This window comes from Mesoplodon densirostris, chromosome 11 (genome assembly GCF_025265405.1).
Source record: "Mesoplodon densirostris isolate mMesDen1 chromosome 11, mMesDen1 primary haplotype, whole genome shotgun sequence".
NCBI classification, from domain to species: domain Eukaryota; kingdom Metazoa; phylum Chordata; class Mammalia; order Artiodactyla; family Ziphiidae; genus Mesoplodon; species Mesoplodon densirostris.
The window spans coordinates 80,790,225-80,808,380 of NC_082671.1; the positions used below are offsets into that span (position 1 = coordinate 80,790,225).

The following is an 18,156-nucleotide window of genomic DNA, read 5'->3' on the forward strand; positions in this document are numbered from 1 at the left end:
CCCCCTGCATTGGGAGCGTGGAGTCTTAACCACTGGACCACCAGGGAAGTCCCACCTTCCAGTTTTTAAATGATAGGGAAATGGATCTAAAAGTGAACATTTATTGAGCACCCGCTATGTGATGAGGTTCTGTGCCAAGAGCTTTGCATGCTTTATTTCTTTCAATTCTCACAACCCTATAATTCTAATTTTATAGACAAGGAAATGAATCTCAGAGAGGTTATATAATTTGCCCAAGTTCACGTAGTTAATGAATAAGAATAGCTGCAAGCACTCATCAAATACCATGGGCCAGGCACGATTCTAAGTGCTTTATATAAATTTTAACTTTTAATCCTCACAGAAACAGTGCTGTGATGATCTCCCTTTCAAAAATGAGGACACTGAGGCACAGAGAACTTAAATAACCAGCTGGTAAACCTGGAGCCAGGATTCCAACCCAGGCAGGCTGCCGCCAGTGTCCTAACTTTGAACCTCTATGCCATAGACCATCTTTCAGAAAGTGTAGCTAGAATCCAAACTCAGGACTGCCAGAGTCAATTGTAAATTAAGGGCCCAGGGGACTTATTAGAATGATGACAGGTTGAACTTTATGTTGGTGTAAATGAATAACATACTCCCAGAAAAATACAACTTTGTGGGGTTAGGAAATGAGAGCATCCTTGATCTGTGTATCTCAACCCTATCTTTTTTTTTTTTTTTTTATGCAGTACGCGGGCCTCTCACTGTTGTGGCCTCTCCCGTTGCGGAGCACAGGCTCCGGACGCTCAGGCTCAGCGGCCACGGCTCACGGGCCTAGCCGCTCCGCGGCATGTGGGACCCTCCCAGACCGGGGCACAGACCCGCGTCCGCTGCATCGGCAGGCAGACTCTCAACCACTGCGCCACCGGGGAAGCCCTCAACCCTATCTTAATCTTTGCCCTGCTGTTGATAAACGGATCTTTCTATTTGTTCAGAGAATCCAAGAATCGTATTTACTCTGAAGATGGAGGCACTATTCCATTATATTTTCTCTAGTCAAGAATATTTTGTGATTTTTGTCAATCGTAATTATCTGTGAAGACCATAGGGGCTAAATTTTTTTTCTAATATGGCTTCCTCTTACCCTGGGCCAAAAAAATCCCCCAAAAACCAAAAAAACAACAAAAAAATTTTTTTTAACCTACAACTTCCTAACCTTGAGACCACTTGTCATAAATTGTACACAGGGGGTGTCTTGCATGCATGCATTTATCATTTAGAGAGCATGTGATAAATTTTTGAAAAAGAGATTTTCTGTGAATGATTCCACTAGTGTATTGATTATTAACCAGTTAATTCAATTGACATTTTCCTGGGGTTACAATGGAAGTAAGGCAGTCAGTAGAAGATCAGGTCAAAAGCTTAACCCAAGAGAGCAAAGATATGTTTCTGCTACACTCCGCTGTAGCTCACAGTGAGGAAGCCAGATTAGTGCCTAGTTATAGTTTTACTATTTTTCTATCAATCTTACCTGGTGGATTCTACCTATACCTGAGGGGTCATTCAGAATCTAAAATATAAGGCTGAAGATTTTTGAGAAAGTTGACGATAGGGTAGAGGATTTTGGATCTCGTTTTAATACTAATGATGGAAACTTAACTTTGGCTTATGTATAGAATACTTCTTGAAGTTAAACTTGTAAGATGTCTTGGGAAAATGGGTGTTGAACTCATAGAGTAGTGTTATTCTCTTTTTCTGAGAATAAAGAATTAATAAGCTTTAGTTGTTAAACGAGATCAAAGAGGCTGATGAGAATGGGCATAGCATCCACTGTGTACTATTGGGAGAAGGAATCAATGATGTTTCAGTGAAATGAGAGGGCATTTTTCTAGAAAATTATCCTCTTAGGACTCTTTTGATTGAAAAACCAGTTTTGCCGAAAGACTGCCACGTAACACCATGCTGAAGGCATACACCTCCCCATCCTTATTTAATATTTATTTTTTAAAAGGTAACTTATCAAAAAGCAAGTATTAGGAGGTTTTTTTTTTAAAGAAGCAAGTTGAGGGATTTTGTGAGGTTACTCTCCACTCATCACTATGTCTCATACAACAGTTGACCCTTGAAAAACATGGGGGTTAGGGGTAGCGACCGTCTGCACAACAGAAACCTATGTATAATTTTTGACTCCCCTAAAACTTAACTACTAATAGCCTACTGTTGACCCGAAGCCTTACTGATAGCATAAACAGTTCATTAACACATATTTTGTATGTTATATGGATTATATACAGTATTCTTACAATAAAGTAAGCCAGAGAAAAGAAAGTGTTATTAAGAAAATTATGAAGACAAGAAGACACGTTTACAGTACTGTACTGATTGATACCATAAGTTTACCTTGTCTGTTTACAAGATGAATCGTCTGTCAGTACCTACATCAATGTTGTGTTATGTGACACAAAACACTGCAGATGTTACACTTTTTACTAGCACAGGATGTCAAAAATGAAAGATAATGTACAAAATAAATTCATATTCATTTACAGGTATAACAAGTCATGCATTGATAAAGAAGCAGCAATATGATTGCTTTATTATAGCCTAGTGTAATCGATACGATCGCTTTGTGGTAGCCTCGCCTATAATAATAAATGAATCATTATAAAGTTTGGATGGCATACAGTATTACAGTCATATTGATCATACAGCATTGGAAAGATTGTTTGTTTTTTTTAACTCACCCGTGATCATCGGTTGATGCACAGTTTCTCCAATTATGAGAGAGGCATACTGTGTAGTATAATTATATAAATATAATTCTTTGAAAGCAAAGTTATAAAACAGTAAAAAAAACCCCTAACACATTATTTTTATATTAAATGTCACTCACCTCATGCCTATGTAAGGGTAGGCTATCCTTGCATACATACTATGTAATACAAATCATGCATACAATGTTCTATACGTACATTTTTCTGTATTTATTGAAAAAAATCAACATTTAAGTGGACCTACACTGTTCAAACTTGTGTTGTTCAAGGGTCAACTGTATGTGCAACTATAATTACATTTTCAATCCTGAGCAGTGATTGACGTTCACAAATATAATCTTGAGTCATCAAGTAAAGTTAAATTAAGTGAATTCTTCTTACTTAAGTGCAGAGGTATGTAAAATATTTCCTTTAAATTGATTTATTATTCCAAAGAATGAGAACAACTACCTATTACTGAGCCTATTCTGTGTACTATACTAAGAATTTACACAGATTATCTAATTTAACTTTTATAGCAACTCTATGAGGTTAGGATTATTATTCCTATTTTATAGATGGGGAAACTGAGGCTCAGAGAAATTAACTAACAAAAGCCACATCTGTCTGAATCCAGAGCCTGTACCCTTAACTACTGTGCTATTCTTTTCTTTAAGTGTTAGCAGGTAAAGAGTTTAATTTTATATATTTGGACATTTCAGTTATGTGGAATAGCTTCCTCCAGTTCTTGAAGAACACAAGATAAAGGAGGTGTTAATTAATTTCATTTCATAGCAAATAGTACTCAAGAGTAAATTTTGGAATTTTTCAGCTCATGCCTTATTTGGTACTGGACATTCTGCAAGATTATCCGGGACTTCCTGGACTTTTTGTGGCCTCTGCTTACAGTGGAACATTAAGGTATGAACTATGACTCTAATAATACAAGATTTCCCTTTTGGGATCTTTCTTTTGTTATTGGATATTTGGGGGGGATAAAGCTGAATTCTGGACATGAGCACAAATGGCCCCCATATAGGTAAAGTACTCCGTGTCTTCTCTCTGTTGGTCCAGCTCTTCTCTCTACGGGCTGGATATTGTCATCAGTCTCTTTTGTTTTTTTAATTAATTAATTAATTAATTAACTTTTGGCTGTGTTGGGTCTTCGTTGCGGTGCGTGGGCTTCTCATTGTGGTGGCTTCTCCCGTTGCGGAGCACGGGCTCTAGGCACTTGGGCCTAAATCAAGTATACTTCAATAAAAAAAATTTTTTTAAAGTAATGTAGTAGAAATCTGGTTATATTTCAGAAGTGACAATATGTTTTCCCTTTTCTTTTACCTTGTTAAAGTATTATTAAAGTTTAAACATTATTCATCAAAATTGTGATTTTCCCTTACAGCACAGTGTCCTCCAGTATTAATGCCTTAGCAGCAGTAACTGTGGAAGACCTAGTAAAACCTCACTTCCGATGTCTCTCAGAAAGATCTCTCTCTCGGATTTCCCAAGGAATGAGTAAGTTTTTGTTTCACAGTTCCATTTTAGCTCTGGGAGATGATTTTTAGAAATACCAGAAATTCTTTTCCATGGAAAATATAGAGTAAGTGAGTGTGAGTGTATATACACTCACATGCGTGTGACTTAATGCAGTCATGCCCATTTGCAATCAAGATTTGAGACATACTTCAAACAATTGTCAGGCTACCACAAAAAACAATTGCCAGGGGTGCTATTTGGCTAGCCTTCTTTCCTACCTTCTTCCTATCCCAAATCTATGTTAAAATTCTTAGCCATAGTTAAAAATTTAACCCTTTACCATCTGAAACTTAGACCACAGTTTTAAGAAATATTCTTAGTTTGGAACCAAGAGCTGTGCTTTTTCTGTATTACCTAAGAGGGCACTGCCAGTTTAAGATACAGTCTGTGTGTATGGATGGAAGATAAAGGAACAGAGCATTATGAGTTTTTACTGGTCTTGATTGTCTGTTCTCTCTGCACATGTAGACTGTCCAGAAGGTAATAAAATTGTCCAAGGTATGCTCAACTCCTTCATTTAATATGAATGCTTAAATTCATAGATTATAGGACCTTATTAGGGGTTAAATATCATATTGAATGGAAAGGTCTTTAACCTCAGTTCCCAGATGTCCCAGCTGTAATAGCTGACTCAAAAAAACCTGGCTAGCGTACTCCCTTCTTCATTTTCAAATCTTGGGTATACATATTTTGGGATGAATGACTAACGAACTTATTATTTTAAAAAGAATCTTTAACCTCAATAGCACTAACAGACTGTCAAAGACATAGTAAATAATATTCTGTTTTAAACCATAGTTCTATATATAATTGTCATGACTGTAGCCTGGAATAAGTACTTAATTTATATTCTTCAGTGTCCCCTAAATTTAACTAGCATTGCATCATTTTATTATGTACCTGATTTTAATCCTGGAGCGTAATTTCAGAATGGTACAATGTTTCCTAAAGGGTATTTAGATGGGTTCATTATGGGATTGTTGAAGCTGTGTGGTTTAGTAGAACGAATAGAAGCTTTTGAAGCTAGACAGACTCCGTCTTGTTTCACCAGTTAACTAGCTGTTAGCCTTGAGCAAACCCATCTGAGCCTCTGTTTCTTTATATGGAAAATGAGAACAAAAAATATTCACTTTGCAGGTACTATGAGGTTTAGAGATAATCCATGTAAAAGAAGAGCCACTAACTGGTACTCAGGAATGATGTTGATGATGATTAATAACAAATCAACTCCGCTAGTGTAGATGAGGCTTTCATTCATTTTGAAAGGTTGTATATAGTCATTATCTTGAGGTATATACAGTAAGGACATCATAGAGAAGAACACGGCAAATGACTTGAATGTTTCCGATAACTTTGAGTACAAAAAACCACAATGGTGACCATTCATGAGCTGCCAATTAGAGAAGAATTTAGCTAAATATGTTGGAAATACTGTTTATAATAGAGTTTGGAGGTATGAAAAATCATTGCAACAAAAGCACTTTGAAAAAAATTAATGTAAGTTTTTCCATTCGGGTGCAATAAGATTACTCACTACGCTTAACAAAGGTGTGAGTGCTTGTGTTAAGTAAGATAGAAATAACATAAGGAATTCAGTAATTTTTTGATGAGCACATTTCTCATTCATTTTATTTTTTGTATTTTGAAGTTTATATGTGGAAAATTATATTTTCAGATTTCAGATTTCAGGTGATTTTTGCTGAATGGAAGTCTTTAAAAATAAGAATAGAGGGTGGGTTTAATAAAAAAAAATTTTCCTATAGTAATTTTGAAAGCAAAATGTATACTTGGAGAAAATCTGGAAAATACTGAAAGCCAAAAGAGAAAAAAAATCCCGTAAGCTGACCACTGATGGTGGCTTGAGAATTTGTATAAAGTTTCAGGAAAATAGTTTGGTAGAAGGAGGAATATAATACTTGTCTTGAAACTGCCTTTCTTTCCTAGATTAACAGGAAAGGTTTGTGGATATTCATGGAGATTATGAGAAGGTTAAAGGTCCTAAAACACTCTTTGGTGTGGATTGCTACTTCCCAGGAGAAATGAACACTTAAATTCGGAAGACTTTCTGAAGTTTATTACTCCCTTCCCCCATTATGTTATACAGAGCAGAGCTGAATTGTGTCCTGTTTCTGGCAAACTGAAAACAGACACCTGAGCCTTCCTTTTTTTTTTTTTAACATCTTTATGGAGTATAATTGCTTTACAATGGTGTGTTAGTTTCTGTTTTATGACAAAGTGAATCAGATATACATATACATATATCCCACATCCCCTCCCTATTGTGTCTCCCTCCCACACTCCCTATCCCAATCCTCAAGGTGGACACAGAGCACGTAGCTGATCTCCCTGTGCTATGCGGCTGATTCCCACTAGCTACCTATTTTACATTTGGTAGTGTGTATTTGTCCATGCCACTCTCTCACTTCATCCCAGCTAACCCTTTCCCATCCCCGTGTCCTCAAGTCCATTCTCTATGTCTGCGTCTTTATTCCTATCCTTCCCCTAGGTTCTTCAGAACCTTTTAATTTTTTTTAGATTCCATATATATGTGTTAGAATATGATATTTGTTTTTCTCTTTCTGACTTACTTCCCTCTGTATGACAGACTCTAGGTCCATCCACCTCACTACAAATAACTCAATTTTGTTTCTTTTTATGGCTGAGTAATATTCCATTGTATATATGTGCCACATCTTCTTTATCCATTCATCTGTTGATGGACACTTAGGTTGCTTCCATGTCCTGGCTATTGTAAATAGAGCTGCAATGAACATTATGGTACATGAATCTTTTTGAGTTATGGTTTTCTCAGGATATATGCCCAGTAGGGGGATTGCTGGGTCATATGGTAATTCTATTTTTAGTTTTTTAAGGAACCTCCGTATTGTTCTCCATGGTGGCTGTATCAATTTACATTCCCACCAACAGTGCAAGAGGGTTCCCTTTTCTCCACACCCTCTCAATCATTTGTTCTTTGTATATTTTCTGATGATGGCCATTCTGACTGGTGTGAGGTAATACCTCATTGTAGTTTTGATTTGCATTTCTCTAGTGATTACTGATGTTGAGCAGCCTTTCATGTGTTTGTTGACAATCTGTATGTCTTCTTTGGAGAAATGTCTATTTAGGTCTTCTGCCCATTTTTGGATTGTGTTGTTTGTTTTTTTGCTATTGAGCTGCATGAGCTGCTTATAAATTTTGGAGATTAATCCTTTGTCAGTTGCTTCATTTGCAAATATTTTCTCCCATTCTGAGGGTTGTCTTTTTGTCTTGTTTATGGTTTCCTTTGCTATGCAAAAGATTTTAAGTCTCATTGGGTCCCATTTGTTTAGTTTTGATTTTATTTCCATTTCTCTAGGAGGTGGGTCAAAAAGGATTTTGCTGTGATTTATGTCATAGAGTGTTCTGCCTATGTTTTCCTCTAGGAGTTTTATACTATCTGGCCTTATATTTAGGTCTTTAATCCATTTCGAGTTTACTTTTGTGTATGGTGTTAGGAAGTGTTCTAATTTCATTCTTTTACATGTAGCTGTCCAGTTTTCCCAGCACCATTAATTGAAGAGAGGCTGTCTTTTCTCCATTGTATATTCTTGCCTCCTTTATCAAGGATAAAGTGACCATACGTGTGTGGGTTTATCTCTGTGCTTTCTATCCTGTTCCATTGATCTATATTTCTGTTTTTGTGCCAGTATGATACTGTCTTGATTACTGTAGCTTTGTAGTATAGTCTGAAGGCAGGGAGCCTGACTCCTCCAGCTCCGTTTTTCGTTCTCAAGATTTCTTTGGTTATTCGGGGTCTTTTGTTTCTCCAAACAAAGTTTGAAATTTTTTGTTCTAGTTCTGTGAAAAATGCCAGTGGTAGTTTGATAGGGATTACATTGAATCTGTAGATTGCTTTGGGTAGTAGAGTCATTTTCACAATGTTGATTCTTCCAAACCAAGAACATGGTATATGTCTCCATCTGTTTGTATCATCTTTAATTTCTTTCATCAGTGTCTTATAGTTTTCTGCATATAGGTCTTTTATCTCCTTTGGAAGGTTTATTCCTAGGTATTTTATTCTTTTTGTTGCACTGATAAATGGGAGTGTTTCCTTAATTTCTCTTTCAGATTTTTCATCATTAGTGTATAGGAATGCAAGAGATTTCTGTGCATTAATTTTGTATCCTGCTACTTTACCAAATTCATTGATTAGCTCTAGGAGTTTTCTGGTAGCATCTTTAGGATTCTCTGTATAGTATCATGTCATCTGCAAACAGTGACAGTTTTACTTCTTCTTTTCCAATTTGGATTCCTTTTATTTCTTTTTCATCTCTGTTTTCTGTGGCTAAAACTTGCAAAACTATGTTGAATAATAGGGGTGAGAGTGGACAACCTTGTTTTGTTCCTGATCTTAGTGGAAATAGTTTGTTTTTCACCATTGAGAATGATGTTTGCTGTGGGTTTGTCATATATGGCCTTTATTATGTTGAGGTAAGTTCCCTCTGTGCCTACTTTCTGGAGGGTTATATCATAAATGGGTGTTGAATTTGGTCGAAAACTTTTTCTGTATCTATTGAGATGATCATACGGTTTTTATCCTTCACTTTGTTAATATGGTGTATCACATTGATTGATTTGCATATATTGAAGAATTCTTGCATTCCTAGGATAAACCCCACTTGATCATGGTGTGTGATCCTTTTAATGTGCTGTTGGATTCTGTTTCCTAGTATTTTGTTGAGGATTTTTTTTTTTTTTTTTTTCATTTTCAAAAAAATTTTATTTTCTCAATATGTCATTTTTGCCAATATACACAATGAAGTGTGTATATGACTGCAGTTTCTTAATCTCTCTGAAGTTCAGTTTCCTTATCTGTAAATGTAGATTTCACCTACCTAACAGGGTTGCTATAAATAATGTATTTAAAGCACATAACACAGTACATGACACATGATAAACAATACAGAGTACTATTTAATTGCAAAGAATGTGTTGTCAATATTAATTCATAACGACTATCTATTTTCTTTCACTACTAATAAGATGTTCTTTAGCTTTTCCTAAGTAGAAAACAGTTACCGTATTCAGAAGAACAATTACTTATGGGTTCTTTCCACTGCATTATGTAAGAAGTAAGAGCTGCTAACGTTCTCCTTCTTCATGAAATGCATACTATTTTTCCCATGATAAAACTGTTCTATCAAATAAAGTTCTTTCAAAGGTGGCTGTCCCATTTCTAGGAAATGAATTGTTTCTTAATTATTTGGCCTAAAAGATGATGTCATGGATGTCACAAGGAGAAAAATACTTTCTGATATAAATGTCTTTTAACATTCTCTAGCATAAAAGTTTTTATTAAAGTTCTAGGGAAAATGCTAATCACACATGAAAAATAAAAAGCTGACAATGCATACACAGATAATACATTTAATACATATTCTTTAGTTTTCAGATAACTCCTGATATCTCAACTGAAATAAACCTTTTTCTGGATACCAACCTGTTTGTGGGTTGATCAGAATACTGCCAGGTGGTATGCCTGTCGCTTCCAAGGGAAGCAAAAAGAAGCTAGTGCTAGGAGATGCGACTTGCCCATTTAGGCCACCATCAAAGGAAAGAGAACTATGAGTGCTGACAGTTGGATAGACGACAGGTGCGCCATGAGAAGACTGGCTGAGAGCTGTACCTGGAAGAGGCTGCTGGATGTGAGAGAGAGAGCCCGTAGATGACCCTACACTACCAGAAGACTCAGAACCTAGGGGAGGAGTAATGAAAAAGAGGGAATTTTTTAAACCTCATATAAAAACGCAGGTTTTAAATATGTAACAATAAAATTCACATTGCATAACATGCAGTTACCATATAAAAGCATGAACTATTTTTGACTTACTGTACAATTTTGCTTCCCCTCCCCACCAAGAACAGGTTTAATACAGCAAAACTGATCACATAAGTTGCCAGAGAAGTCATAGCCAAAGCATGCAACTAAAGCAAGTCTATAATACTGGGTTGGCCAAAAGATTCGTTCGGTTTTTTTCCGTAAGATGGCTCCAGTAGCACTCAGTCGTCCCCAACTTCATTCGAAACAAGTTTGTTAGACTGTATGCGACAGCTGCAGTTAAAAAAGGCTTACCAAAATTGGTGAATTTTTGTATAGCCATTTTAATATTGAAGATGGAAGAAAATAGCAACATTTTCGGCACATCATGCTCTATTACTTCAAGAAAGGTAAAAACACAACTGAAATGCAAAAAGAGATTTGTGCCATGTATGGAGAAGGTGCTGCGACTGATCGAACACGTCAAAAGTGGTCTGCAAAGTTTCGTGCTGGATACTTCCTGCTGGACGATGCTCCACAGCCGAGCAGACTAGTTGAAGTTAGCGATCAAACTGAGACGTTAACTGAGAACAATCAACGTTATACTACGCGGGAGAAAGGTGACATACTCAAAATATCCAAATCAAGCACTGAAAATCATTTGCACATTTGCATTGCTTGGTTATGTGAATCACTTTGATGTTTGGGTTCCACGTAAGTTAAGCGAAAAAAACCTTCTCAACTGTATTTCTACATGAAATTCTCTACTGAAACATAATGAAATCGTTCCGTTTTTTTTTTTTCTTTTGCGGTAGGGGGCCTCTCACTGTTGTGGCCCCTCCCGTTGCGGAGCACAGGCTCCGGACGCGCAGGCTCAGCGGCCATGGCTCACGGGCCCAGCCGCTCCGCGGCATGTGGGATCCTCCCGGACCGGGGCACGAACCCGCGTCCCCTGCATCGGCAGGCGGACTCTCAACCACTGCGCCTCCAAGGAAGCCCTGAAATCATTCAGTTTTTAAAACACATTGTGACGGGCGATGAAAAGTGGATACTACAAGATAATGTGGAATGGAAGAGAACATGGGGCAAGCGAAATGAACCACCAACCACACCAAAGGCCGCTCTTCATCCAAAGAAGGTGATGTTGTGTAAATGGTGGGATTGGAAGGGGGTCCTCTATTATGAGCTCCTTCTGGAAAACCAAATGATTCACTCCAAGAAGTACTGCTCCCAGTTAGACCAACTGAAAGCAGCACTCAACGAAAAGCGTCCGGAATTAGTCAACAGAAAACACATAATCTTCCATCAAGGTAACGCAAGATGGCATGTTTCCTTGATGACCAGGAAAAAACTGTTACAACCTGGCTGGGAAGTTCCGATTCATCCGCCGTATTCACCAGACATTGCACCTTTGGATTTCCATCTATTTCAGTCCTTACAAAACTCTCCCAATGGAAAAAAATTTCAATTCTCTGGAAGACTGCAAAAGGCACCTGGAACAGTTCCCTGCTCAAAAAGACAAAAAGTTTTGGGAAGATGGAATTATGAAGTTGCCTGAAAAATGGCAGAAGGCAATGGAACAAAATGGTGAATATGTTGTTCAATAAAGTTCTTGGTGAACATGAAAAATGTGTTTTTTATTTTTACTTAAAGACCGAAGGCACTATTTGGCCAACCCAATAACATCAGCCACAGACAGCCACAAAAAACGCATTACCCAAATTCCCAAAAGGACAAAGTTATGTATATTTTTACCTTTTAGATTAACACCTAGGAATATACAGATTATAATTTTTCCCCCAGGACAAAGAACTTAGCACAGCCAAATGCCCAAAACCTCTTATATCAGAAACCCCTTATCTATAAGAACACAGAAAGATTAAGAGTAGTGTAGGAAATAACAAAAATGATAATTCTCTATCAAGAGAAACAACTGTCAGGTTTCACTGCAGACTTTCATTTTCAGCTCGTAATCATAGCATCTTCCTGTAACGTAAAGTCAACTTTCAATTTTTTATCATAGCAAGGGACAAAGGTAGAATAAAAATATTCCAAGTACTTATATTAGCATCAGCTTAAAATTTATTTCTCACTGTACTTAATGAGCTAATTTGATAATTTATTTTTAACTGCTTTCCCACCTCTAATCTACTTAATTTTCTATTATACAGAGACTGAAGAAGTCACTGACTTTCAGTATAATGGCTTAAGGCAGACAATGAGACAATGAAGGAAAGGAAAAGATTTTGATGATGTAAATAGTTAATTAGGTTTTGAATAACAGAATGGACTCTGGGATGGAGAATTAATTTTTAATGAATGACATAAACAAATATGATACACTATAGAGATTGCCTCGGAAGGATAACTTCTATTTTAAGTTGTGCCAAAAAAGACTATCTCTAAGAACTATATGAAAAAAATTTTTTTCCTAAAAAAAGAATTAAATATTTATTTTCATCTCTGAAGATAATATAGATTATAAATAGTACATGTTCTAAAAATGTTTTAGGGACTTCCCTGGTGGTCTAGAGGTTGAGAATATGTCTTGCAATGCAGGGTCACTGGTTTGATCCCTGGTCAGGGAACTAAAATCCCACACGCTGCTGGGCAACTCGGCCTGTGCGTTGCAACTACTGAGCCTGCGCACTCTGGAGCCTGCGCACCGCAACGAAAGATCCCCTGTGCCATAACTAAGACTCGATGCAGCAAAAAAATATAAATAAATAAAAATGTTTTAATTTGGCTGTGTGTCTAAATGACTTTCTCACGACACATGAGTACTTTATTTTCCTGTTATGATGACACGATGACTAAGTGACCGTTTATCAAATAAATGCATATTTGGTACATATGCATATTTCTTATATTCATAAAATTTACTATCTTTAACAAGAGTCTATCATATACACTAAGACATTTTAAATATCCACATTATAAGTTAAAAAGATGACAAGTGCAATTCACAAACCTTAAGAATTTAAAGTACTGAATTACAGTCAGAGATGAGAAAAATTTACTGTCACCTTCAAATTTACACCTCTCCCTTCAATTGTTATCTGTGTAAAACCATAATTCTAGGCTTTACCTGAAAGGATAAAGAGCCATTTCTGCTGATTTTCATGCTTATTTTGGGATACAAATAAAGATCCGTGAGGATCCTAAAAGAGACGTGAACTTTAGTATCGAAGCCAGTGAAAGTGAAAAGAGAAATATGCTAGGAGCCTAAAAGTTACATAATCTAAAAGCAAAGAAGCTAGTAGAATGAGAATGTTATTGAAATTTCTACTTATCCATAATTACATTGTATTATATTTCTTTAGTTTTTAAATTCCTCAAAAACTTCTCAGCAATTTTATGTTTTTTTGGAATGGCAAACGAACTTTATCATGAAATGCACTCAATAATATGATAGTATTAGCTGAATTTCAGCTAATAGTATTAGCTGAAAATGCAATCAATGTTAACTAATCCTAGGTAAGGAAAGATGCCTTCTGTAAATCTCTCTCACACAGAGAATAAATCCTAATGTCAGTAAACGTGTTACCTCTTAAGTACTTTGGAGGTGCTCAATGTACGGCTGGTAGGAATCCTATATTTTAGGATAATTACAGAAGCCACATGATGAATAAAGAGCTAAGACAACATTAGGGGAACTAATGTTTTGACTGCACAGTTCTAGACAGATATTTATACCTGTTTTTGAAAGCCTGCCTATGCTTTTGCTGCTTCCAGAACTATCACCTCTTGTCAGAACTGAAATTCCACTGAAGCTGCTGGCTTTAGTTACAGCAGGCTTGAAGTTTCGGAGAGAGCTGTCTGAATCTGTGCTGCTCCAGGGTCGGGGTTCAGAGTACTTCAACTCGTTCTCAGTGCTGCTTTGATGGCTATTTGTTGATCTCCCTGAAGAATCTTTATTAACTCTAAATATCTGGCGCCTCTGCTGGGTGCTACTAGCATCCTCGTCTTGGATTCTTTTGTCAATAATATAATTCTCTTGGGAACACAGGGAATCTTGGGAAAATATTCGGTCTCTAGCTCTCTGGTACTCTTCTTCTCTTTCTTCTATAGATTTGCTTCTTCTGTCATCTTTCAAACGTATTCTCATCTGGTTATCATCTTTGTCAAAGCTAGAGTTATCTCTCTTGAGGATATATCGTTTCTGAAAGTCTTCACCTTTATCATCCTTAATATGTTCATTAAATTTCTGATCAGGTATTCTTGTATTGCTAGTTTTGTTTACTATGACAGACTTCCCACTCTGATCAACATTGTGGTCTAATCCAAAGTAAGCAGCGACTCTGTGTAATAGCATCCTATGGTAAGATGTCATTGGGGGGAATTTTTTACGTGGAGACTCATTATTACCAATGAAATCTAAAATTTCTTGTTCCAATTTCAACAGCATCATTCTGTCCCTGGGATTGTTTTTTAATGTATTTACTAAAAATTCATGTAGATCTATGCCAGTTGAATCAGTGTATTCTTGACTGGAATCTCTTGATAACATTTTTCTGGGCAACTTATCACTGGCTTTTTCTTTTTCTGCTTCATCTTTTGAGGGCTTCTCCTCTTTTTCAAATGATTGTGTTAACTGGATCTGAATTTTCTCCTGCAAATCAATATTGTTGTCAATGCAACGTTCATTCTTCTCTGCCAAAATCTTCCCATAGTTTTCGGATTTGATAAGATTTTCAACTCCGGTTGTATCTTTCACTTCTGCCTCCAAATCCTTCATTGTTTCAGTTTCATTTTTTACAGTAACAGTATCAGACATCCTCATTAGCAAAGGTTATTTTAGAATTCTACAGGGAACTTGAAGCCTTATGTGTTCTATGGATTTGGGATTGTGGTGTCCCACAAAAATAAAATAAAATAATCCAAGGTTCTTTCTCACAGTTGTCAGCCAGGATGTCAATTGTCTTGACCAATTTGGAATCTGGCAGGAGGAGTCCCATGTCCTTGTCACCACTGTAGATTCCTGGACTGAAATGGACTGTCTTGAATCAAATATATCATACCTTTCAGTGGCCCGCGTTACTGAGGAGGAGGAGGAGGAGGAGGCAGTTGGAGCGCGGCGCGGCGGGGCGACGGCGGGGCTGGGTGGGTGCAAATAAGAGTCTTACGAAAGGGAATTAACCCCATCACCAGCCCGGACACCGGCTCCTTGTTGAGGATTTTTGCATGTATGTTCATCAGTGATATTCGCCTGTAGTTTTCTTTCTTTGTGACATCTTTGTCTGGTTTTGGTGTCAAGATGATGGTGGCCTGCCTAGTAGAATGAGTTTGGGAGTGTTCCTCCCTCTGCTATATTTTGGAAGAGTTTGAGAAGGATAGGTGTTAGCTCTTCTCTAAACGTTTGATAGAATTCACCTGTGAAGCCATTTGGTCCTGGGCTTTTGTTTGTTGGAAGATTTTTCATCACAGTTTCAATTTCAGTGCTTGTGAATGGTCTGTTTATATTTTCTATTTCTTCCTGGTTCAGTCTCGGAAGGTTGTGCTTTTCTAAGAATTTGTCCATTTCTTCCAGGTAGTCCATTTTATTGGCATAGAGTTGCTTGTAGTAATCTCTCATGATCCTTTGTATTCTGCAGTGTCAGTTGTTACTTCCCCTTTTTCATTTCTAATTCTGTTGATTTGAGCCTTCTCCCTTTTTTTTCTTGATTACTCTGGCTAATGGTTGTTCAATTTTGTTTATCTTCTCAAACAGCCAGCTTTTAGTATTATTGTTCTTTGCTATTGTTTTCTTTGTTTCTGTATCATTTATTTCTGCTGTGATCTTTATAATTTCTTTCCTTCTACTAACTTTGGGTTTTGTTTGTTCTTCTTTCTCTAGTTCCTTTAGGTGTAAAGTTAGATTGTTTATTTGAGATTTTTTGTTATTGCTTGAGGTACGATTGTATTGCTATGAACTTCCTTCTTAAAACTGCTTTTGCTGCATCCCATAGGTTTTGGGTCATCGTGTTTTCATTGTCATTTCTTTCTAGGTATTTTTTGATTTCCTCTTTGATTTCTTCAGGCATATCTTGGTTATTGAATAGTGTATTGTTTAGCCTCCATGTGTTTGTATTTTTTACAGATTTTTTCCTGTAATTGACATCTAATCTCATAGTGTTGTGGTTGGAAAAGATACTTGATATGATTTCAATTTTCTTAAATTTACCAAGGCTTCATTTGTGACCCAAGATATGATCCATCCTGGAGAATGTTCCATGAGCTCTTGAGAAGAAAGTGTATTCTGTGGTTGTTGGATGGAATGTCCTATAAATATCAATTAAGTCCACCTTGTTTAATGTATCATTTAACACTTGTGTTTCCTTATTTATTTTCATTTTGGATGATCTGTCCATTGATGAAAGCGTGGTGTTAAAGTCCCCTACTATTATTGTGTTACTGTCGATTTCCCCTTTTATGGCTGTTAGCATTCACCTTATGGATTGAGGTGCTCCTATGTTGGGTGCATAAGTATTTACAATTGTTATATCTTCTTTTTGATGGATCCCTTAATCATTATGTGTGTCCTTCTTTCTCTCTTCTAATAGTCTTTATTTTAAAGTCTATTTTGTCTGATATGAGATTTGCTGCTCCAGCTTACTTTTGATTTCCATTTGCATGGAATATCTCTTTCCATCCCCTAACTTTCAGTCTGTATGTGTCCCTAACTCTGAAGTGGATCTGTTGTGGACAGCATATATACGGGTCTTGTTTTTCTGTCAATTCAGCCAGTCTATGTCTTTTGGTTGGAGCATTTAATCCATTTACATTTAAGGTAATTATCGAGACGTGGACCTGTCCACCAGAAAGACAAGATCAAGCCTCAGCCACCAGAACATAGGCACTAGTCCCCTACACCAGGAAGCCTACACAACCCACTGAAACAAACTTAGCCACCGGGGACAGACACCAAAAACAACGGGAACTACGAACCTGCAGCCTGCAAAACGGAGACCCCAAGCACAGTAAGATAAGCAAAATGAGAAGACAGAAAAACACACAGCAGGTGAAGGAGCAAGATAAAAACCCACGAGACTTAACAAATGAAGAGGAAATAGGCAGTCTACCTGAAAAAGAATTCAGAATAATGATAGTAAAGATGATCCAAAATCTTGAAATAGAATAGACAAAATACAAGAAACAGTTAACAAGGACCTAGAAGAACTAAAGATGAATCAAGCAACAATTAAAAACACAATAAATGAAATGAAAAATACTCTAGATGGGATTAATAGCAGAATAACTGAGGCAGAAGAACGCATAAGTGACATGGAAGATAAAATAGTGGAAATAACTGCTGCACAGCAAAATAAAGAAAAAAGAATGAAAAGAACTGAGGACAGTCTCAGAGACCTCCGGGACAACATTAAATGCACCAACATTCGAATTATAGGGGTTCCAGAAGAAGAAGAGAAAAAGAAAGGGACTGAGAAAATATTTGAAGAGGTTATAGTTGAAAACTTCCCTAATATGAGAAAGGAAATAGTTAATCAAGTCCAGGAGGCACAGAGAATCCCATACAGAATAAATCCAAGGATAAATATGCCAAGACACATATTAATCAAACTGTCAAAAATTAAACACAAAGACAACATATTAAAAGCAGCAAGGGAAAAACAACAAATAACACATAAGGAAATCCCCATTAGGTTAACAGCTAATCTCTCATCAGGAACTCTACAAGCCAGAAGGGAGTGGCAGGACATATTTAAAGTGATGAAGGAGGAAAACCTGCAACCAAGATTACGCTACCCAGCAAGGATCTCATTCAGATTTGATGGAGAAATTAAAATCTTTACAGACAAGCAAAAGCTGAGAGAGTTCAGCACCACCAAACCAGCTTTACAACAAATACTAAAGGAACTTCTCTGGGCAAGAAACACAACAGAAGGAAAATAGCTACAATAACGAACCCAAAACAGTTAAGGAAATGGAATAGGAACATACATATTGATAATTACCTTAAATGTAAATGGACTAAATGCTCCCACCAAAAGACACAGATTGGCTGAATGGATACAAAAACAAGACCCATATATATGCTGTCTACAAGAGACCCACTTCAGACATAGAGACACATACAAACAGAAAGTAAGGGGATGGAAGAAGATATTC

General features: G+C 36.8%; 2 protein-coding genes across 2 annotated transcripts in view; one reads left to right on the top strand and one right to left on the bottom strand.

Moving 5' to 3' along the window:
* Nucleotides 1-18,156, top strand: part of SLC5A8 (solute carrier family 5 member 8) — a 75,254-nt gene that overhangs the window by 25,395 nt on the left and 31,703 nt on the right. Inside the window, exons 8-9 of the mRNA XM_060114236.1 lie at nucleotides 3,547-3,635; nucleotides 4,114-4,226. Of these exons, the coding sequence (XP_059970219.1) occupies nucleotides 3,547-3,635; nucleotides 4,114-4,226 (202 nt within the window). The remainder of the gene's footprint in view (nucleotides 1-3,546; nucleotides 3,636-4,113; nucleotides 4,227-18,156) is intronic.
* Nucleotides 9,671-15,208, bottom strand: LOC132499009 (R3H domain-containing protein 1-like). Its single transcript, XM_060113313.1, has 2 exons — nucleotides 13,744-15,208; nucleotides 9,671-9,984 (listed from the first exon to the last, which is right to left on the bottom strand). The coding sequence occupies exons 1-2, from the start codon at nucleotides 14,828-14,830 to the stop codon at nucleotides 9,671-9,673; spliced, it is 1,401 nt and encodes a 466-aa protein (XP_059969296.1). The 5' UTR covers nucleotides 14,831-15,208.